Source organism: Phacochoerus africanus, chromosome 9, assembly GCF_016906955.1.
Source record: "Phacochoerus africanus isolate WHEZ1 chromosome 9, ROS_Pafr_v1, whole genome shotgun sequence".
In the NCBI taxonomy this organism is placed as follows: Eukaryota; Metazoa; Chordata; class Mammalia; order Artiodactyla; family Suidae; genus Phacochoerus; species Phacochoerus africanus.
In genome coordinates this window covers 32,388,812-32,411,393 of record NC_062552.1, presented here as the reverse complement: position 1 = coordinate 32,411,393, position 22,582 = coordinate 32,388,812, and the positions used below count along the sequence as shown (strand labels likewise).

Sequence of the window (22,582 nt, the reverse complement as noted above, 5' to 3'; positions counted from 1 at the left end):
TTTCAGCAGGAGAGCTGCTGATGACCCAAAGGAGCTGTAGGAAGACCCTTTATGTGTGGAGATCTTGGTCCTCATAAGCAGCCTGGCCTAATTTAGCCTGCACCTTAAGGCCCGTCCCACAGAAAGGAAGGACAAGAGAACAAGAAACCCAAGCAAACCGCCTGGTCATACGGGCTGCGTCTGGGTGCCATCGGCGCTGACCATGGTGACTGTATGTGTGCCAGATGTGGTGAGGTCATCATCATGACTGGGGATGGTGAGGGTGGTGCTGCCGTGCTGGGTCACCATACTGATGGCACTCCCCAGGGCCTGCAGGTCTTCTGGGGACAGGCTGACCTGCCAACAGGAAGGAAGAAGATGAGCGGGTTGTCTGAAAGCCCCTAGGCAGGTGTCTCTGCTCTCCCAGACCAGGCTGGCTAGTTGGTAAGCTAGAAGATTAGCTTCCTGTCACAGGGTGAAGAGGGTCAGGACAAGCAAGACAGGCCCTGGGTGGCAACGAGAGGCACCCTGGAAGAGTTCTGCTGACCACTTCCATTCACCGCCACTTTGCCTTGGGGCTCTGTTTCATGCAATTCAGGGTCTCCACTTAATTTCACCCTTGTTTCACCCTGGACAGTGAGGGTGCTGACAAGGGTCGGGTTATACTGCTGGCTGGAAACCCCAGGCTTCCGGACCCCACACCATGTTCTGGCCCCTATGCCATCGTGTCTCTTTTGAGGACATCCAAGTGTCTCAATCAGATGAACAAGGCCTGTCGGCCTTCAGTTCAAGAGAGAAATGCCTAACTGTGCTCCAGAAGTCCCAGAGACTGAGTTGGAAGCAGGAGGAGGAAGAGGGGCTGTGGAAGATTTGGTACCCTGGGCCTCAGCTCTCTGAGATCCATGAGAAACTGGGTGGAGGTAGGGCTGCCCAGAGAGGATGGAGAGGATACCAGCCACAGTGGCCTGCCTGCCCCATCCCAGGGCCTGTACCTGCTGGGCGCCATCCTGAGTGATCAGAGCCACGCGGGGGGCCCCGTCCTCCTCAGTCACCATAGCCACTTGGGCTGGGGTGTCATCGTCCTCTTCTTTCACCTCTGACAGGTAAGCAATGCAGGGTCGCTTGGGTGGCGGGCTCTCCTCGGCTACAGAGGCGGCTGGCAGAAGAGAGCCCAGGCTGCCACCTGCCACCTGGTGGTCTTGGGGAGGCCCGGCTCACCCCCATCTCACCTCCTGCCCATGCCCCTCACCCTCGAGCTGCTGTTGCTCATAAAGGGCCTGCTCGCTCTCCTCCGTGGCCTCCAGCTCGCCATGGGCGCTGCGCTTGTGCATGGCCAGGGTGGAGGTCTGCCTGTAGGTCTTGCCACAGGTGCTGCAGGTGTAGGGCTTGCAGTGTGTGTGCACCACGTGGTGCTTATACAGGCTTGAGTACTCGGTGAAGCGCTTTCCGCAGCCTGGCACCGTGCAAACGTATGGCTTCTCCCCTGGGGACACTGGGCTGTGAGGGGGGTAGGAACTGGGGCTGGCAAGGGGGAAACTAAGGGGACAGGAGTGGGGGCAGGGTTGGTGAAGGGAGATCCGGGACGCTGAATGGACAGAGTAGGGGAAGGTGGTTGGTAGAAGACAGGGGATGTGAGTGTGGAACCACTGGGCCCAGAGACAAGGTGGAGAGAAAAGGGGCGATGGGGCAAGGCTGAGGCTAGTGCAGGGGCTGTGGGGGGGGCGGGGAGGGCTTGTAAGGTTGAGGGTTGTGAACAGAAGAGGTGGGAGATAGAGAGGGATGACTGATGTATCAGGTACATGGAGAGTGAGGGGACACAGGCATTTGAGGGATGACAAAGAAGGCTGGGCAGGGACGTGACACTGGGGAGGGTGAGGGTACACAGGAATCACATAGACAGTGGACGAGGTGAGGAGCTGAAGATGACATTTCACTCTGCCTTGTTCCCCTCGTGTCTGACCCTGGCCTCTTTCCAGGAGCTCAGCTGCGGAGGCAGAACTTAGATCGGGGTAGAGAGGTGGCAGGGAGCTGAGGGCTGGCAATGCCTGTCAGACTGCACCTAACTGGAACCCGAGGAGCCACTCACTGCAAGTGGAAGGACGGTTCTGGGAATGTGGCCGGAACCGCAGAGCCCTGTGCCCCGCCCGCAGACCAGCCTGAGGGACCAGGAGAGAAGGGCTCTGGGCTGGGCGTCCTGAACACGTCTCGGGTCAGAAGCCTGTGGGAGAGGGAGCTGGGGCCTCAGAGGGGGCGGTCCTCGCATGCCAGCTGGCCCACCTGTATGGATGCGCACGTGATTCTTGTAGTTGGTGGCACTGGTGAAGCCTCGGCCGCAGTGGGGCTCGGGGCAGGTGTAGGGCCGCTCGCCTGTGTGGGTGCGCACATGTACCTTGCGGATGTTAGACGTGGTGAAGGAGCGGCCACAGCCCTCGAAGGGGCACCGGAACGGGCGTTCGCCTACGGAGACGGCCGGAGTGAGGGCAGCTCAGGGAGGGGGCCTGCCGGGGTGCGGCGGGGCGGGGAGGCCTGGCCTACCGGTGTGGGTCCGGACATGCTTCTGCAGGTCCCCTGAGGTCTTGAAGGCCTTGCTGCACAGCTCCTCCGGGCACTTGTATGGCTTCTCACCAGTGTGGGTGCGAACGTGGCTCTTCAGCCCGTACCCTGTCCGAGTGGGGGGAAGGGTGAGAAGAGCACTGCAGGGCCTTATCTACCACCACCTCATTTTCCTAATTCAGGGGCTCTCCATCAACCTCCCCCCACCCCCACCCCCCGCATGTGCAAGTTCCTGGGCCAGGGATCAAATTTGCGCCCCAGCAGTAACGACGCCAGATCCCTCACCTGCTGAGCCCCACAGGAACTCCAGAGGCTCTCCAGGTGGGCTCTGCGAGGCTCTGGACCTCCTCTAGCACAAGAAGACTGTGTCCGCCCCTCCCCTTCCCATCCCTGGGCAGCTAAGAGGGGCTGGAGAGGCCCACTCTGTTCTTTCCTCGCCAGGGGCAGCTGCTGCTATTCCAGAACCAGTGTAAGAGGGAACCTATGGCTAAAGGTCCTTGATTCAGAGGGGAAAATGAAGCCCAGAGAGAGACAAAGGCCCACCCAGCACCCCCAGCTGGTCTCTGCCATCCCCCAGGCTCCGGCGCCTCCTACTTTCCCGGCAGGGAATGTGCCTGCAGTCAGAGCGCTGGGACAGCAGTTCCTCTGGGAAGGTAGCCTGAGGCTCTGTTCCCTGGAGGGAGAAAAGCTAATCTAGACCCCTCTGCCCTCAACTGGAAGCAGTCCACTCTGGTCTCCATCCAGGTAGGTTACCTGTGGCAAAGGCCTTTCCGCAGCTGGGGAAATCACACCTGTACGGACGGTCCCCCGTATGTGCTCTCTCATGCACCTGTGCGCACAAGCAAGCACGTAACTGAGAGGCACAAGGGTATGAATGGGCCCAGGGTGTCAGCATGGGCCCCCTCCTTTATTTTGCTTCCTCTTCAGCTGAGGTGCCACCTCCAGAGAGCCTTCCCTGATTCTCCTCCCTCCTGCACTCTCCAGGTGAGTCCTAGCCCCCTGCACAGACATTTCTCCTTTCTTGCAGGAGGCAGTGAGCACCATGAGGTCAGGGACCAGTTCCAGTCAAAGCAGGAAGGCAGCTCTGCAGGCTGCTGGGGAAGCTGGCAATCTGAAAGCTCTCTGTGGCAACCTTACCTTTAAGTGATGAGCGGTGGTATAGAGACGACCACAGCCCTTGTAGCCACAGCGGAATGCTCTGTCCCCGACTTGCTGTCCTTTGCCGTTATGGGGAGCCTGGCTGTCATGCAGAACCTGAGGAAAGAAACCTTGGGGTCCCTATATATATTCTTAATGAAGGAAGGGAAGAGGTGGGGCACAGGGCCCAGATGGCAGCATAAGACCCAGTAAACAGGGTTAAACCTACCAGGGGAGAAGTGCACCCTGGGTGACAGATTCAGGGTGACAGGAACAGACACTGGGGCATACTGCAGAAGAAACGGGGCTGGTGTGTGGAGTTACCACCCATCTCTAGTAGAAGGAGAGATGACTGACTAAATGCCACAGGGCCCATGACAGCGCTGGGACAAAGGGTATCTCCTACATGGTGAGGTGAGGGGGCCACATTCACGCTGGGCTGAAAGCAGCAACCCCCAGCCGAAGAGGCTGCAACTCTGGACATATTCCCCCTCTGATGGGAGGAGACCTGTTCTTCCCTGCAGGGAAACCTGTGTTTGGAAGGTGCGGGGACAAGGGGCTTGCTGTGGGGATGAGCTCACCTGGCTTCACCAGAAGGTGGGTGACCACAACCAACAAACTGTAGACGTACCCATGGCAGGGGCCCAGAAGTCCCACCCAAAGCCTCAGCTCTAAGCACGGCACTGAGATGACAAGACAAGTCCTTCCTGCCCACCTTTCCTGGGCACACTGCTGGGACCACCCATTTCACACCAGCTCCTGGCCGCATGGCACCCTTACTGTCCTTACGCTTTTCTGGGCACAGTCCTGCTGGGACGGTCCCTTAGTCTTTGTTTCCGGGACTTTGTGGCCTTCCCAGGAGCTCCTGAAACAGAACTCTGGAAGTTGTTGTGAGTAGGAGACAAAGAAGGGAGGCCAAACCCATGGCAATGTCTGTCCAGTCAGCTCCAGGTCAAGGGTCAAGCAGCTGACAAAGTTTCATGGCCACTTAAGCAGCTGGTGGATGGCAGGAGAGGTCACAAGTGGCCACGTCTGCTCGGGCTAACCCACTCAGGTGTTCAGACTTCACCCCCATGTCTCACTGGCTCTTGAAGTAACCAAGGGAAATCAAGGAACAGCAGGGCTGGAAGCAACCTCCGAGCTCATCTGGTCCCAACTCATCTCTCATCTCATTGTATGAGACAGGAACCAGCTGAGGCCCAGGTGGGAGTGACTAACCTGAGTTCTGACTAAGAAGAGGAAGAGCCAGCACAGATCTCGGGGCTCATGATTTAAGCTCAGCTGTCTTTCCAGCAGCAGAAAGCCTCAAATTAGGCTTCTAAAATACGCCTGAGGAAAATGGGGGTGGGGGTGGGGGAGATACGGGCATAACCCAGAGCGGCCGACTACAAAGTTTTGTGCTTCAATTTGCAAAGACACGAGGATTTCCTCTTCTCCTCTCTGATACAGACCCAGCAGTTTTATTAGAAAGGCAACTCCCCCCAACCTCTGGATAAAGCGAGAGCTCCAGGAAGCCCCGCCACATCCACCAAAGCTCTGCGGTTCACTCTGGGGAGGGAGCTCACAGACCTCTGCCCCGGTTCCCCCACGGGCAGGAGCACAGCTCCAGCAGAGCACGCTGACTGCCTGATGTGTGGAAAGCCAAGATCCTTTTCCTTTGCAGCTGAGCTACTGTGCAGGCCTTGTGTTCCAAGAATCCCAGCTGCTCTATTACATCTGCTCTTGTCACTGCCCACTGAGGTTATTTTCCCAAATGGCTTAATGAGTTGTAGAGAAGAAATAAATACAAGATCATCTGACCTCAGCGGACTGGAAAACTAATAAAAGTCACTGGCAAGGGCCTTCTCAGACAGCACAGCCAAAGTGAAGCTGGGTCTAAATTCCCACCGTATGGCCATCACTGTTTCTCACAGCTGCCTTCCCTCTGCAGCAACGGCATTAACAAGGGTGAGTGCAGACAGCTGTCAGCGGCCCTGCCAGGCTGCGATGCTTCCCCTACACAGTGACGTGTAAGAGGAGTCGGGGGAGCCAGGGAGGGGCAAAGGGAGCAGCCCAGGCCAGGTCCAAGCACAGCCCAGGCCTGTCCTCTAGAGAGGTGGCAGGTCCGGCAGGGCCAACAGAACTGACAGGCAGCATGAGGCTCTGCGGCTCACCTTGCTGGCATACTGCTCCAGGGCCACCACTGTGTCCGCACTGAAGCCCTCGTCATCCTCTGCGGCCAGGTCCTCTAAGCCCACCTCTGTCTGCACGGCTAGGATGGTGCTGTCTGTCGGCATAGCCACGGGGTGGTGGATGTAGGCAGTGGAGCCATCTTCCAGCTGGACAGCCTCCAGGGCACTTGGGTCACAGCCCTCTGCAGGGAACACGCAGTCAGTCCAGGCGCTGTGCAAGGGCAAGAGACGCGGCTGGGACCTGGGCTTTACGCTAAGGAGAGGCACGTCTACCAGGGAGGGTTTCAGCATCGGGTTCCTTCTGGTCCCTCACCTTGGTGGATCACTCTGGCTGGCCCTCTTGCTGGGGCTGCCTTTCCTAAGGATGAGGTCTCTACGGAGTTCTGACTGCGAACTCACAAGCTCCTCGTGGGGACCATCTTCATCATCTTGGCCTAGGTGACCACAACAACCTCCTAACTGGTGGCCCCTCATGCCTCTAGCTCCCTCCAGGCAGCAGGGCAGCCAAAGGGATCTTTGCAGGATGTAAATGTGATCATGTGACCTGATGCCCTCAACAGCTCAACCACGTCCCATTGGTCTCAGGATAAATCCAAAACCCCTACCCTGAAGCCCCAGTGACCTGGCCCCCCCCCCCTCTATTTGGCTTCATCTCACCCACGGTGCCCACAAGCCATCCTCAAGCTCCATTCTCTCTCCTCGCCACGTCCACTCATCTCTGGGCCATGCTTACTGTTCCTTCTGATGGAGTACTGAACCCTCCCTGCCATCCTCTTCCCTGAGCTAAGCCCACTCCACCCTTCAGCTCAGCTCAAGCGTCATTTCCTCGGAGAAGCCCTCCTTGAGCCTGAGCCCACCTTCCAGGATCAGTTCATCATGACGATTCACTCCCAGCCTATTCCCCCACGCGCTCTGAGAGCACGGCGGGGGCAGGGGCAGAGGTCTGTCCTCTCTGCTCTCACTCTGCTCCACACCTAGTCTGATGCCTGGCTCTCAGTGACGGCTCAAGAAAATACTTGGAGAAGGAATAAATCTTCCATTATTCTTCAGTACCTTAAAAGCCTCACTCTTAAAAAAAGTTCAATTTTTAGTCCTGATCTTGATGTCATCAGGTCCTATTTAAAGCCCTAGGACTCTGTGGCTGTGCCAGAGCCAAAGCTGCCTTCAAGGCCCACATGACTACCCCAAGGCCCCACCTCCTGTGGTTCACACCAGGGAAGGCAGACGAGACGGTGGATCTGGGTGGGCGTGGGGACCAGAGCTCCCATGCTCTGCCCCAACCCTCAGGTGCACACACGACTCCAAGCCCAGCCTCTGCCAGCTCTGCCTCCCTTCCTCCCCACCCGTGATCATCACTGGGACCCCACCTCTGGGTGTGCGGTGTATGTAGGCCATGCTACCATCTTCCAGCTGCACGGCTTGTCCATCCTCGAATGAAAGAGGTTCTGTAATGAGAACAAGGCCTGCCTTTCTCTGGAGCTCGGTGTCAGGCAGGGGTCCTTCCGTGGGGACTGCTGGCCTCCCTCCTGAGGCAGGTGTGTCCTGAGAGGCCCTCACCTTTCTGCACTGTCACTTGGTGAATGTATGCGGTGGTCCCATCCTCGAGCTGGATCACTTGCCCTTCGAGAAGCTTCTCTCCTGTGGAGGTAGAAATGGAGAAGCAGGCCAAGCCCAGAAGACAGACACCTGCCCGTCTTAGCAGAGGCCTGTCTGAGGCACAGTCTGCATGGCTAAGCACAGGGGACACTCTTCACATTCCCTTGTCCCCTGCCTCCCAGGCTTGGGTCTCAGAGAGGCTGGGAGTAGAGACAGCCTGCTGTGATGGGGGGAGGGGGACTGTGACTGCCAGCTCCAGCAGACCCCCTTCCTGTCACTTACAGGAGGAGCAACTTCATCTATGCTTCTACCCAGGCATGGCTAAGCAGGGACTTCGAAACCAGCACTAAGTTGCTGAGACTGAGCTAAATGGGGAACAAAGGATGGCCAGGAGTCTGGAAAGGCTCCAATGGATCAAAATTCAGATATGACTCAAACGAATTAAATCAAAATACATTCCCTTGCCTCCCTCTGTGGCACTATGCCAAGACCCAGACCCTCTGACAAGATGGTATGTCTTAGAGATTAAAAGCAATTGGCTCTGGGAGTTCCCTGGTGACTCAGCTGGTTAAGGAGCCTGGATTGCCACTGCTGTGGCTCTAGTTACTGTTGTGGCGTGGATTTCAACCTAGAATTTCCTCCAAGAAGCAGACAACAATGGGGAGAGGCAGGTGAGGAGAATGGCTGACTGACAGGGCCCTCGCGCCCTGCTACAGAGGTGACCGTATATTCTGGTCTGCCTGGAACAGTCCCAGGGCCTTTACACAGAGCACGCTCTTCCACTCTCAAAAGTGTCAGCTTTGAACAACACATTTTATGCTCACCCTAATTACAGATAAGCCTCATAAAATTTTAGGGCTTCCAGCTGGCTAAGCTGGGCCCATCAGAGCTGCCTGCTGACAAAGATGAAAGTGCCCTGATCAAGAGCTTTGGAGAAGCTCACCGGCAAGTGAGCTGCCTTTCAGCACAACGCTTGTCTGGTTCCTGAAGGCCAGCTCTACTCTCAGAAGTGTGAAGTCTGTTGTGTGTAAGCACACACTACAGCACCATGGAGGAGACAGAGAAGAGAGGCAAGAAGAATGACAAGAGGAGATATAATCAGGGAGAAGGGGGGAGGCAGAGATACAGACATAAGAAGGAAAGATGTAAGAAAGCATGTGGCCTTCTCAAGCCAAGTGTGGACACTTTTTTTTTTGGGGGGGGTCTTTTTAGGGCTGCACCCATGGCATATGGAGGTTCCCAGGTTAGGGGTCAAACTGGAGTTGCAGCTGCCAGCCTATGCCACAGCCACAGCCATGTGGGATCCAAACTGTACCGGTGACCTACACCACAGCTCATGGCAATGCCAGATCCTTAACCCACTGAGCAAGGCCAGGGATTGAACCTACGTCCTCATGGATGCTAGTTGGGTTCATTAACCACTGAGCCACTATGGGACTCCAGGACACATTTTTTTGACCATGGCTGCAGCATACAGAAGTTCCCAGGCCAGGGACTGAACCTGCACCATAGCTGCCACTAGAGCCACAGCAGTGACAATGTTGGATCTTTAGGCCGCTGAGCCACCCAGGGAACTTCACCACTTGTTTTTTATTCATTCATTCATTCATTCAACCATTAATTCATAACATGGGAAATAATTGGGTTCCCAGAGTAAGCACAGCCTTATCTATTTCTTACGTTCTTCCATCCCACTGAGATGCAACAAAGTGGCAAGAACTATGATGGGAAGTCTGCAAACAGAGGGCTTCAGGCTTCAAAAGTGTTCTAGAGAAGCTCCATTCTCAAGAAAATAAAGCCAGCCAGACCCACACATCATTATATGGAAAGAGCTTATTGATGCGATGATGGGGTCTCTTTGTCGTCATCAGGAAGCAGACAATTAAAATGATATCAACAAACAATTTATCTGTAAGTGTGGGACCTGAAAAATATTTTGACACTGTGTTGAAATGAAGGAGGGTAATGTTGCAATGACAGTGCTGTCATATGGAGGCGGTGCTCACAGAGTCCAGAAAGGCAAAATAAGGAGTAGGAATGAGGCAGTGTTTGGCCGGTGCTGTCCAAGAAAGATGCACATGCCATCTGGCATGGCTGGGAGCGCTGGTGATAAAGGAGGAGCTGCGTCCTGGCCAGAAGCTTCAATAAGCTCTGTGCTCACTCCATGCCCTCCTTGACTTTAAGCTCCTTGAGAAGCTGAATTTCATGGAATCTGAATTTCAGATAAACAATGAATTTTTTTCTTTGTACTTTTTTTTTTTTTTACTGTTTTTAATATTTAATCCCACGTTTATACATGTCTTTTTCATGCAGTATTAGGGAAATATTATACTACAAAATTATTTGTTGCTTACCAGTACTTAAAATTTAACTGTGTGCCCTAAATTTTTACTTTTGGTAACCCCAGCGGGGCCTAAGGCATGAGATCTATGCTTGGGTGCCCCCTCTGAACCTTGAAGAGAGTGGTAGGAGCTCAGAAGGTAGTCTGGATGCTTAAACTTGCTTGAGTTAAAGCGAACTGCTTCTAGAAAGCACTGAGGAGCCGGATAGGGAGCATGTGAAAAGCAGGAAGTCACAACCAGCACCATGTACATCCATTCCAGAAATGTTCATGAACTACTCGCCACATGCAGGAAATCGGCCTTTCAGAGGTTTTGGCCCCCAGGGCCAGGCGAATCTGATTGTCTAGCTTGCCTAAGTGGCACTTTAAAGAGTTCCCTTTTCATCAATCACCTCGAGAGATGCTCATGCAGAGCAAATTGTGGCAGGAGGGCAGGGTGGTGGTGAGACCTTTGGAAGGGGACAGGGTGGGGTGCTGAGGTCCTGAGCAATACCTTTGACAGCTTGCTGGACATAGGCCATCGTCCCGTCACTGAGGGTCACCGTCTGCAGCCCCAAGCTCTCCATGGCGAACGCGCCTACTCGTGCGCTGAGACATGAAGCTGGCTTCCTCCCAGCACCAAGAGCCGCAGCTGAGGTCAGAGTCCCTTTTGCGTCACAAACCTGAGAAAATGAACGGTGTCATATTACGAGCTGCACAGCTTCCTCCTGTCAAAAGGACACACAGGGAAAGAGTGAAGGAGGCCAGCCAAGAAGAAAAAGAGGTGAGTTCTGCAAAGCAGAGAGTTCAAAATATACACACTTAAGAATTCTAAAGGTTAGTGTACAAGCATGCCAGCCAAACTGGTTGCAAAGTAAGATTTTATTAATCAAAATCCACTTTTAAATTCACTTCCCTTAGAAGGGAGCCCTGTTGGAGGCAGGGGCCCCAGTGAACCCTACTGTGGCTGGCTCTCCGTGACCACGCTGACATCTCTCCTGCGCTCAGAACCATCCATTCACCAGCCTTGTAACCACCTCACAGGCATCACAAATAGAACAAGTCCCTGACGGAACTCACAATGTTCCCTCCCCAAGAACTATCCCACTCCCAGCATCTCCACGCCGGGGGTGGCATCTTCAGCCACCCAGAATCAGTGGGTCATCCTTGCTGCTTCTTTTTCCATCACAAGTCTAGGTACACCCCCATCTTACACCATGCACAAAAATCACCTCAAAATGGATTAAAGACCTGAATGTAAGACCTGAAACCATAAAACTCCTAGAAGAAAACATAGGAGGTAGCTCTCTGACATCAGTCCTGGTGATGATTTTTTGGATTTGCCACTAAAAACAAAGGAAACAAAAGCAAAATTAAATAAGCAGGACTACATCAAGCTAAAAAGCTTCTGTGTAGCAAAAAAAACCATTGACAAATGAAAAGCAACCTACTAAATGGGAGAAAATATTTGCAAATTATATGACTTTGAGGGGCTAATTTCCAAAATATACAAAGACCTCACAGGATTCAACAGCAAAAAGTCAAATAATCCAATTAAAAGATGGGCATAAGATCTGAACAGACATTTTTCCAAAGAAGAGATACAGATGGCCAAGAGGTATATGAAAAGGTGCTCAACATCCCTAATCACCAGCAAAATGTATATCAAAATCACAATGAGGTATCACCTCACACCTGTCAGAATGGCTATTACCAAAAAGACAAGAAAAACAAAGTGACAGCAAGGATGTGGAAAAAAGGGAACCTCTGCGTGCTATTGGGAGGAGTGTGAAGTGATGTAGTCACTATGGAAAATAGCATGAGGTTCTTCAAAAAATTAACAACAGAACTACCATATCATCCAGCAATTCCACTACTGGGTATTTATCCAAAGAAAACAAAAACATTAACTTGAAAAGATATATGCACCTCCATGTTCACTGCAGCATTATTTACAAAACCCAGGACATGGAAGCAATCTAAGTGTCCACTGATAGGTGAGTGGATAAAGAAGTTCTGAGACAGAAAGACAGACACACACACATACACACGACTCGTATTCAGCCATAAAAAAAGAATGAAATCTTGCCATTTCGACACCATGGATGTGCCTTGAGGACATTATGCCAAGTGAAAAATCAAGAAAAAACAAATACACATGATCTCACTTATATGTGGAATCTAAGGAAAAAAAACTCATAGATTTATAGATACAAAGAACAGACTGGTGATTGCCAGAGACAGGGGTTGTGGGTAGGTGAGATGAGTAAAGGGAGTGAAAAGGTATGAACTCCCAGTTATAAACAAAGTCCTGGGGATGTAACATACAGCATGGCAGCTGCAGTTAATAACACTGTACAGCACATTTGAAAGTTGCTAAAAGTGTAAGTGTTAAAAGCTTTTATCACAAGAAAAAAAATTGCAACTGCTTAAGGGGCTAGATGTTAACTAGACTTACCGTGAAGATCACTTTATAATATATACAAATATTGAATCATTATGTTATACACCTGAAACGAGTATAATGTTGGACGTCACTTATACCTCAATTTAAAAAATTAAAGGAGTTCTGGAGTTCCTGCTGTGGCATAGTGGGTTAAGAACCCAACTGCAGGAGTTCCCATTGTGGCTCAGCAGGTTAAGAATTCTACTGCAGTGGCTTGGGCCACTGCAGAGGCTCGGGTTTGATCCCTGGTCCTGGAACTTCTGCATGCCATGGACAAAAAAAATTAAAAAATAAAAAAAAGTCTAGGTACCTGATTTCACGTGAGTACCACCTTTCACCTCGAGTACTCTAAGTATCTCCTAACATATGTCTTCAAATAAGTTTCTGCCCGTTTCCTATTCATTTTGCAATGTTGTGTCGGAGTGTCTTAAAAAAAAATGTACATACCTAAATCTACCACTTCCTTGATCGAAACACTTCAGTGGCTTCCTATCATCCTAATGCAAGGCTGGGCCCCTTCTAAATCCCTGCAGCTCTGTACTACCTCTTCCCGACACTCATGATCCTAGAGTCACCTACTTCAGTACTTGCCACTACCTCTGTTACACGCTGCCTACACAAGACTCGGGGCTCCAGCCTGGTTTCTGCCTCATAGTGGTTCTCTCTACCACCCCTTGGGCAGTGACATACCACGTCCTGGTGCAGGAGGGTGGCACTTGCTCTGCACCTGCCAGGGGAGGGGGCAGACTGGATCTTGAGAGCCGCCCTTGTGAAGCCTCTGCTCAAGCTTCAGAGGTTAAGATTCCCTTTGCCACCTATCCTTGGAGGCTCCTGGACTTGGAGTCTGGACTGCCTACCTGATTCTCTCCACCTGCCAGCTGCTCTTCTCAATCAGCAGTGCCCAAACGGTTTTCACATTAGGGAGCCCAGAGAGAAGAATATTTGTATGGCACACTTTTTTAGCTGTGCCTGTGGCATGCGGAGGTTCCCAGGCCAGGGATCAAACCAGCACCACAGCAGTGACCTGAGCTCCATAGTGACAACTCCAGATCCTTAACCCACTGAACCACCAGGGAACTCCCATATGTCACACTTTGGAAGCTGCTGCTTGAAGCCAAGAGCAACCAGCTGGGGTTTTGGCAGCAGGAAGGGCTGAGTGGATCAGTACCTTGATGTAACTACAGCCCATCTGTGACAGGCTGGTTGGGATGCTCTAGCCCAGACTTGGCATCGCCACTAGAATTCTTCATTCATTCTATCCATAAACATTTACTGAATGGGCTAAGCTCTGGGGAATGCTAGTACTACTTCCAGTAACAGTGAACACTGCTGGGGAGATAACCAGATACTAAGTCTTTACATATGGTAACTGGTTTAATCCTCACAACAGTCCTATAATGAAATACTATTGTTGTCCTCATTTTACAGCTGAGGGCACTGAAGTCTGAGACATTAATTTGCTCAAGACCATACGCTGAGTGGGAGAAGAGGATGTGATTCGAGGCCACCTGGCTCCTGAGTGTGCTCTTAAGAAGTCTACTCTGCTGCCTAAGGCATAGGTTTTGTGGTTTGTTTGTTTGTTTGTTTGTTTTTTAAAGGCAGAGGATTTTAGTTGGCAGTTTATGAACCCGGAAGCCACCCGATAATGCTTTTCTGGTGTGTAAGCTTGTATATTTCTGAAGAGGGGAGAGTTCATGATGTCAGCTGCGCCTCACAGGGATTAGAGGAGGTAAAGAACCACTGGTCTAGGCGGCAATTCCAACATCTGACTCACTTCCCAGGTCTACTAGGATCCTGGCGGTGACCCCACTGCTGCCCAGAGTCCTGATAACCCCCACGTGGTCCTTGTCTCAAGAAGGCTTCAGTCCTGACCTCTCCTGGTCTGCTCCAGGATCTTGGACTTTCATTCTCATCATCAGGGAGAGAAGTTCTTTTTGTAACCGGTTTTCATATTAGCAGTGTTGTGTCAGAAATAAGAATGTGCCTGAGAGACCTAGGTCTGAAAACAAAGCAGACTGTAGGCTGAAAAGGGATTACAAAATGGCCTCAGATCTTGACAGCTGGGCCCTGTGGCTGATGAAGCAATGGCTGGTTTAATTTAGCGCATCTGTTATTCTAGTGATTTTCTGAGGAAAATCCTGTCATGGTTAAGGACATGGGCTCTTGTGTTGACAGCCTGGGTTCTAATCCAAACTTTACCTCTTTGGACAAGCAACTGAACCTCTCTGAACCTAAAAAAAAAAAAAAAAAAAAAAGAAGAAGAAGATAATAGCATTCTTCTTAACAGGTTGCTTTAGGATTAAATGAGGTCACATACGTAAGCATTCAGCACAGTGATGGCACATACAAAGTACTCTAGAAATACTGGCGCTAAGAAGGGGATGGAAGAGGAACCTAAAGATACGCTGTGGAAGCAATGCATATTTCTAAAACATAGCCAAGAGTACTGGCAACAGCCCGGGACCAGAAGTCTGCAGAAAAGCTTTGAACCCTGATTCCTTTTTTTTCCCTCCTTTTTACGGCCACACCTGTTGCATCATGGGTCTAATTGGAACTGCAGATGCCGGCCTACACCACAGCCACAGCAATGCCAGATCCGAGCTGCACCTGCAACCTACATTGCAGCTTGTGGCAATGTCGGATCCTTAACCCACTGAGTGAGGCCAGGGATCAAACCCAAATCCTCATGGATACTATGTCGGTTTCTTAACCCGCTGAGCCACAACAGGAACTCCTAACCCTGACTCTACCTCCTGTGACTGCCACTTAATCTGCAAAATAAAATCTTGGCCCAAATAACCCTAAAGCCCTTTCCATTGCTCATGCTAACTACATTTATCAAATATATAGCCCTTAATATGTTCCAGCTGCTGTTCAAAGCACTTTACGTATATCAACTTTTGATCTTAAAAGTAACCCCATGAGAAGTAGGTACACTAGCCCCATTTTACAGATGAGGTGACTGAGGCTTAGAGGGGCCATAACCTGCTAGAGTTCCCACAGTGTGTTAGTGCTGAGGTCAGGGTCAAATCCAGGCTGGCTGGCCAAGTCCACACCTCTCAATGTCTGGTGCATTTCTTCCTTTTGCTAATCCACCGTGACACAACCTTAGCTGTCAAAACAGCTGGTTGTTTAACTTTCATCTTACCCACTGTAACTTAAACCCTGTTCTTCGTGACCTGACCACATGGAAATAGGGAATAGCTGGTAGCCACATTTCCCAAAATAACGCCTTTTAGACTCAAAGAAAACAAATCTCCACTCTTTTACATGCTCTCATGTCCAGGCTAAATATCCAGTTTTCCTCCTTAAGCCTCATAATATAAACCTTAAAAACAGTCTCTTCTCGCTCTCTAACCTTTTCTGATCTCTGAAGCCGCCTTCCAGCAGAGCCCGGTACCAGGCACATATAAGTGTCTGATTGCCATTTTTCTCCCTTTCTTTTGTTAAATGATGGTTACTCTGAATCCTCCTGTGCCAGTACTAAACTAACAACAGTGACACTGGCAGAGCCAAAGAGAGGCCTGTCACTGTCAGGATGGCTGGGTCTGAGCAGATCCCACCTGTACTTGACAGTTCAGATTCCTAACTCCTGGGGCCGTCTGACGAAGGGCAAGGGGGAGCAGGGGCATAAGGTTTAAAGCCCCCTAAGGGCCTGAGCTGGGTATACAGGAGACACAGTATGGGGGAAAGGGTGGGGGAACAAGAGCCACAACAAGGGGCAGGGGTGAAAAGGGAGCACTCCTGGCACTCCTGGAATTAGCCCTGAGCCCACTTCCTGTCTGCAGCATTTTAAAATGAACTTTGGAGTTCCCATCATGGCTCAGCGGTAACAAACCCAACTAGTATCCACGAAGACCCAGGTTCAATCCCTGGTCTCAGTGGGTTAATGGATCCGGCGTTGCCATAGCTACAGTGTAGGTCGCAGATGCAGCTTGGATCCCGGGTGGCTGTGGTTGTGGCCGGCAGCTGTAGCTCTGATTGGACCCCTAGCCTGGGAACTTCCATATGCTGTGGGTGTGGTCCTAAAAAAAGAAAAGAAAAGAAAAGAAAAACAAATAAAATAAATGAACTTCATCTACTGTTGGCTCTGATGCTGGAAATACTCTATGGCTTCATAATATAAAACCATGTTTCCTACTGTAAACATAAATTATAACTATCAGCGAGATACTACCTAGAAAAACTGTTTAGATACATCAGATCTTTAGGTCTCTCTATGAAATAAGATGTGCTCAAACTGCCCCCGAAGGCTGAAAAATAAGACATGTGACAGGGGAAACTAAAGAGTAGCCATGTATTTGCGTTTTTCCACTTTGCCACAGTTCAGCTGATCTACAACCAAGCTAGGCTTTGCTTTGACTACAGGCACCTGTTTGCTATTCTATCATTTCTGCTAACCTGAAACCAACTCCCTGGACATTTGGAACAAGGCTTTCTGTACAGTACCTCAGCCAGTTCAGAGGGCAACTGTATTGAGAAGCCAACAACAACAAAAAAAGAAAAAACAAAACAGAAGAATGTTCAATTTTGGGGAAAAAAACTGACTTAACTTTCAATTATTTCCTCATTTGGAAATATTAAAAAACTTCTCAGAGAGGACAAAGCTACATTAAGTTGGGAAGGATGAAGGCTGAGGGAGTCAAGTGGCAAACAAATTAGAACCAGGTTTAGAAAAGCTGTAGTAAAATATTCACTATTTGTTATTATAGAAAAAGACCTCAATGCATACAAAAACCCCTGGTGAAAGTGGCTTGGTTCTGTGGGTTTCCAAACACTAAAGAGAAAACAGGAAATTAGTAACAGAAACACATTTAAAACATCAGCTAAACATCTCTTTCCAAAAGGCACACTGATGTTAAAAGCCCAAAGTACTTTTTAGTATCGTTCTTATTTGGCTACTACAATTTTACAAGTTTGAATTAGTCACAGAAAAGGGAGTAATTAGGCAAAGTGGATTATTTTTGCTTCCAAAACGGCAGTGAAAATGTAGACTCCTTTATACAAAACAGCATTCATTTAAACTAAAACAGATAACTTAAAAAACTAATTTTCAGCCAAATGTTTAAGTGAATTTTAACACCTTAGTTTATAAGCACCCAACATAGCAATCCATGGATGGATTTCAAACCCACCTTTGGTCCATGGAAAGAAAAGTCCAGAATAAAGGTAATTTGGAAGGGTTACCCTAAGGATATCACTTTATGTCAATAAGCAAATTAATACAGAAATGATGGGATTACCTCTCAATTGTTTCTGGAATTCAGCTGGGGTCAATGCTGGGCTAAAGAAGGACTATTTGAAAAAGAAACATTCCACCAGCATCAGGAGAAACTGGATCATCAGTTATTTAGAAACACATTATTTAAAACAATGCCCTGAGTCAAAAAGGTCAAATTTATATTAGCAGTTTAGCAAAATGGAATGATATCCAGATCTCAACCAGAAAGAGAAGGTAGTTTTGGACTTTTGAAACATCAAGTCAAAAGAAAAGTTGCCTTAAAAAAAAACTCTCAACATTAGGGAAAAATATTAAAGAAATAAAACCTAAGACATAATATTAAAAACACATGTAACTCAACCATACCCTTAAAAATGGTTAGGATGGTAAATTTTATGATCTGTGTATTTCACCACAATAAAAAAAACTGGGTGGCAAAAAAAACACCCCCAAACCAAAAAAACACATGCAGACACTTACAAACCTCTGTGAACAATATCAAATTCCCACTGGACAAATAAGGGTATAATATGAGTTCACATAAGCAAAAACCACTAATATTAAATGAACAACACACAAAAAGTTCACTCTTATTAGTAATTAGGAACAAGAAAGAATCATGGTGATATTATACTTAGAGAATTAACAAAAATCAAAACAAAAGTATTTATATCCAGCAGACAATGAGATATCACTACACTCTAATTACAACAGCCAAAATCCAAAACAGTGGCAACAAAATGCTGGTGGGAAGGTAAAATGGCATAGCAAAGTGGCACTCTGGAAGACAGCTTCATAGTTTCTTACCACAAGATCCAGCAACCACACCCCCAGGTATTCACCCAAATGGGCTGAAAGCTTGTGTCCACAGAAAAACCTGCACGTGGATGTTTACAGCAGCTTAATTCATAACTGCCCCAGACTGGAAGCAACCAAGAGGTCTTTCAATAAACAAACTGTGGTACATTCATACTATGAAATATTATTCAATGATAAGAACTATTAAGTCACAGAAAGACATGGAGGAACTTTGAATGTATCTTGCTAAGTGAAAGAAGCCAACTTGAAAAGGCTAAATACAGTATGGTTCCAACAATATAACATTCTGAAAAAAGGTAAAACAATAAGAGACTGGAAAGATCAGTGGTTGCCAAGGGTGCAGGGAAGGGAGGAGGGGTGAACAGGTGGAGCACAGGCCATTAAAAAAATATTTTTTTTGGCTGCACTTGCAGCACGCGGAGTTCCTGGGCCAGGAACTGAAGCCCCACCACAGCAGTGACAGCACAGGATCCTTGACCTGCTGAGCCACCAGGGAATTCCCATATGGCATTTTTCGGGCAGTGAAACTATTCTGCATAAGTCTATAATGATGGATACCTGACATTATACATTTGTCAAAACCCATAGAATGTACAACACAAAGAGTGAACCGGAATGTAAACTACAGACTTTAGTTAACGATAACGCCTCAACATTGGTTCCTCAATCGTAGTAAATACACCACACCAATGTAAGATGTTAACAGGGGAAACTGGGAACTAGGGGGTGGTGGGTGGAGAAGAAGGGAGTATATGGGAACTCTCTGTAATTTCTGTTCAGTTTTTCTGTAAACCTCAAACTGCTCTAAGAAATAAAGTCTATTATATTAAAAAAAAAATCCAACCATTCATGTTGGCAAGGCCAGGAAAGGCATGCATTGCTGATGGCAGGATGGGGGGCCCTCAGCTTCTCCAGAGAACAATCCATCACCGCTTAAACCCACCAGGTTAACCTTTCCACCAGCAAAGGTTCAGGATCTGAGATCTAGTAATCCCACCTTCATAATTCATCCTGTGAAAAGAATGGACAGAAAACAAGAGCTTCTTGCACAGGATGCTTATTTAAATGTTTTAGACAAGAACCATAAGACCCCCTGGATTAGCAGAGGAGGTTTGACAAATCAACACTAAGTGAAAAAAACTCATCCAGTTCCAACTCCTAAGCACCAAAGGAGAAGAGGGCAGAAGAGGCCCAAACGAAATAGTTGTGCTAAAAGTAGGGGGTATAACCTTAAAAAACTAGAGTCACTGAAATGAAAAGATAGCAGCACTAATCTGAGAGGTAGTTCTACTGTGACCACTAAACCATCTGCTTGGGTGCCAGCTCCCTGCTTTGGGGGGTTTTCCTTTACTTCCCCCACAGCTTCCCTATAACTTGCTCCTCACCCCTGGGTCCTCCAAGGCAGATATCTATTCTTCCTCTAATTCATGCCAGTCTAAGTATTGAGGTAGGCAGCTTCTTTCTCTAGGATTTTTCTTCCCCTCTTTTCCTATAATCCCCCATAACTACCAGTGGTCTAGTTACCTCTTTTTCAGGTGTGTGTGTGTATTTTTCTTTTTAGGGCCACACCTGCAGCATATGGAAGTTCCCAGGCTAGGGGCTGAATCAGAGTTGCAGCTGCTGGCCTACACCACAATCACAGCAACACAGGGATCAGAGCCGCGTCTGCGACCTACACCACAGCTCAGGGCAAAACCAGATCCCCTACCCACTGAGCCAGGCTCGGGGTAGAATCTGCATCCTCATGAATACTAGTCAGATTCATTGCTGCTGCAGCACTTCAGGAACTCCAGGCACATATTTATTTTTAATTGTGGTATTCTTCAAACTGAGCTATGTTGTGCTTTGTGTGTCTTGTGGAATAGTGTGTCATGGTGGGGCCCCGGATTCATGATCCTATGCTGAACTTAGGTGGTCTGTATATTCTTAACTCAAAGAATGCCCATGAGGCTGTTGAGAAACAGGCACAGTCTTGTATCATTGGTGGGAGTATACACTGGTATAAGCTCTATGTAGGGCAACTTGGCAGTTATCAATCAAAATTACAAATGTACATACCATCTGACCCAGCAACCTCAAGTCTAGTCTACAGGTACATGTGAGAAAAGTGGCACATGCTCAAGGTTATTTATTCTTGGCATCTCTACATGTAGTGATAGCAAAAAATTCTAAACAGCATAAATGTCTATCCATATAGAACTTTTGTACTATGCAGATATAAATAAATGAGAATGTCCCTTATATACTGACATGAAAAGATCTCCAAAATATATTGAATTCAAATTTTGAGGTATAAAACAGTGCCTTTTATATGCTGCCACTGTCATAAAAAAATCTGTGGGCAGAGAGTGAAGGCTGCCTGCGGAAGGATCATGGAGTGACTGGGCACAGTGACGGAAGGGTGACTTCTCACTGTATATCTTTTACACTTACAAAAAAAATTTAAGCCTTATCAATGTGTACCTATGTAAAATAAATAAAAATACATGAATAAAAGAAGTCTTTTTTTTTTTTTTTGGCTTTTTAGGGCCGCATCCAAGGCATATGAAAATTCCCAGCCCAGGGGTAGAATCAGAACTGTAGCCGCCGGCCTACACCACAGCTACAGCCACGCTAGATCTGAGCCGCATCTGCGACCTACACCACTGCTCATGACAACACTGGATCCCCGACCCACTGAGTGAGGCCAGGGATTCAACACTTCTCCTCAAGGATACTAGTCAGATTCGTTTCCGATGCACCACAACAGGAACTCCAGAAGAAAGTCTAAAAGCAAGCTTTGTACTCCTTTTGTTGGCTGGAGGGATATCTACGATTCTCCACCAAAAGGGTATTGCTAGTCCAGGGCTGACAGAATAGATTCCCTATTATGAGTCTGCACTAACATAACATCTAAAAACTTAGCTTTCCATGGAGTTCTTGCGTGGCTCAACGGGTTAAGGATCTGGCTTTGCCACTGCTAATCCCTAGTCCAAAAACTTCTGCATGCCATGGGCAAGGCTAAACCCCCTTCAAAACAAAACCCGCCACAAAACAGCTTTTTTCCAATTCCTGGATGCCCTTCAGATGGAAAGCTGATCAGGGTGAGCACAAAGCAACAGAAATCTAAACAAGACTTGAGGACACACTGGCTCCAACATGTGTGTCCCCAGTCTGGTCAAAAGGGTGGGCCTGGCTGAAGTGGCAGCTAAGCAGGGGCTGCTTTTCTCCCTCACTGTTTCTGTGGCCTTGAGACAGCACCTCCTACGTTGAGAGGAGGACCTTTTCAGACAGAAGAACTCTGGTCTCAGGTACCCCTGCCACACCCACTACAGCTAAGCCTCAATCTCAAGGAGCTCCCCATTCCTTGACCTTGTCTTAAATGCATGGGTCTTGTGCTTTATCATCTACCCCAAAACAGCAGGGACTTCAAACAAAGGAAAGTTACATGGTGAGAAACTACACCAGGCTAACAAATTACACCTGGGCTTCTGAGATGACTGAAGGTGAGCTCAAGGGAACTGTTGACCCGGAGGCACCACAAGTGCTCTGATTCCACCTGGTGAGTCTCACACTTTGTGAAGATTTGAAACATCACAGAACTTTCTGAACTGTGAGGCGCCCAGGAAGGCCCTGAACGTCTGCCAGCAAACAGACCTAGGATTTGTGAGACCTGCACATGGATGCTCCCATTTCCATACCTTGATTGACAGCTGCCACAGCAAGAGGCACCTGAGGTCTGTTAAAGTTAATGGATTCAGCTGCACTTGGATTTGTATCTCTTTTCTCAGTTTGTTTTCCAGAACAAAATTTCCCCATTCTGTTAAGTGAAAGATGCTGATGATATATCTACTCTATAAATTAATTTTGTGAGTGAACTGTTCACTGAGATGGGCTATTGCTTAGCTGGTCAGAGTCTCTTTACAATACAAACATCAACATCTACATGACACAAGGATGAGATGGCTGTGCTTCAGATGCAGTGAAGGGATTACTCTGCCAGGTGTTTTGGTCCGACTCTTTGGGGTGAAAATAACAAACTCCTACTTTCTCTTAAACTGCTTATAGTTTAAGCTCCTGGAGAGCATGCATTTCATCTTAATTAGCACTTCACAAAAAATGTGCCCACAGATACTAAATGAATAATCCTGCTAGGTCACATAGCTGACTGAGCTCTTTAGCTCAAACGTGAATCCTAAATCAGCTCCACTTATTGTGAATTAGATCTAATCGAAACTGCTGAGGCCAGACTGGAAACCCTTCATCTGCTACACAAGCATAAGCTTCCTAAGAGGCATTCCCAGCTGCAGAGTAAATGCTGAAAGAGAGAACGCAGGAGGAAGGAACCGAGTCCACCACCC

At 48.6% G+C, this 22,582-nt stretch overlaps 1 protein-coding gene across 14 annotated transcripts in view; it reads right to left on the bottom strand.

Moving 5' to 3' along the window:
* The window catches only part of ZNF76 (zinc finger protein 76), a 32,026-nt gene that overhangs the window by 2,136 nt on the left and 7,308 nt on the right, over positions 1-22,582 (bottom strand). For 3 of the 14 annotated variants that reach the window (XM_047794386.1, XM_047794387.1, XM_047794382.1), the window contains exons 2-13: positions 10,271-10,439; positions 7,398-7,478; positions 7,208-7,285; positions 6,154-6,274; positions 5,823-6,051; positions 3,670-3,786; positions 3,286-3,361; positions 2,515-2,640; positions 2,257-2,436; positions 1,229-1,462; positions 972-1,135; positions 172-336 (exon numbers count right to left, since the gene is read on the bottom strand). In XM_047794386.1, coding sequence (XP_047650342.1) covers positions 172-336; positions 972-1,135; positions 1,229-1,462; positions 2,257-2,436; positions 2,515-2,640; positions 3,286-3,361; positions 3,670-3,786; positions 5,823-6,051; positions 6,154-6,274; positions 7,208-7,285; positions 7,398-7,478; positions 10,271-10,343 — 1,644 coding nt within the window. In that variant the 5' untranslated portion in view covers positions 10,344-10,439. Of the gene's footprint in view, positions 1-158; positions 337-971; positions 1,136-1,208; positions 1,477-2,256; positions 2,437-2,514; positions 2,641-3,285; positions 3,362-3,669; positions 3,787-5,822; positions 6,052-6,153; positions 6,275-7,207; positions 7,286-7,397; positions 7,479-10,270; positions 10,440-18,230; positions 18,251-22,582 lie in introns of those variants that run through there. The other 11 variants (XM_047794391.1, XM_047794384.1, XM_047794388.1 and 8 more) reach the window with 10 other exon arrangements.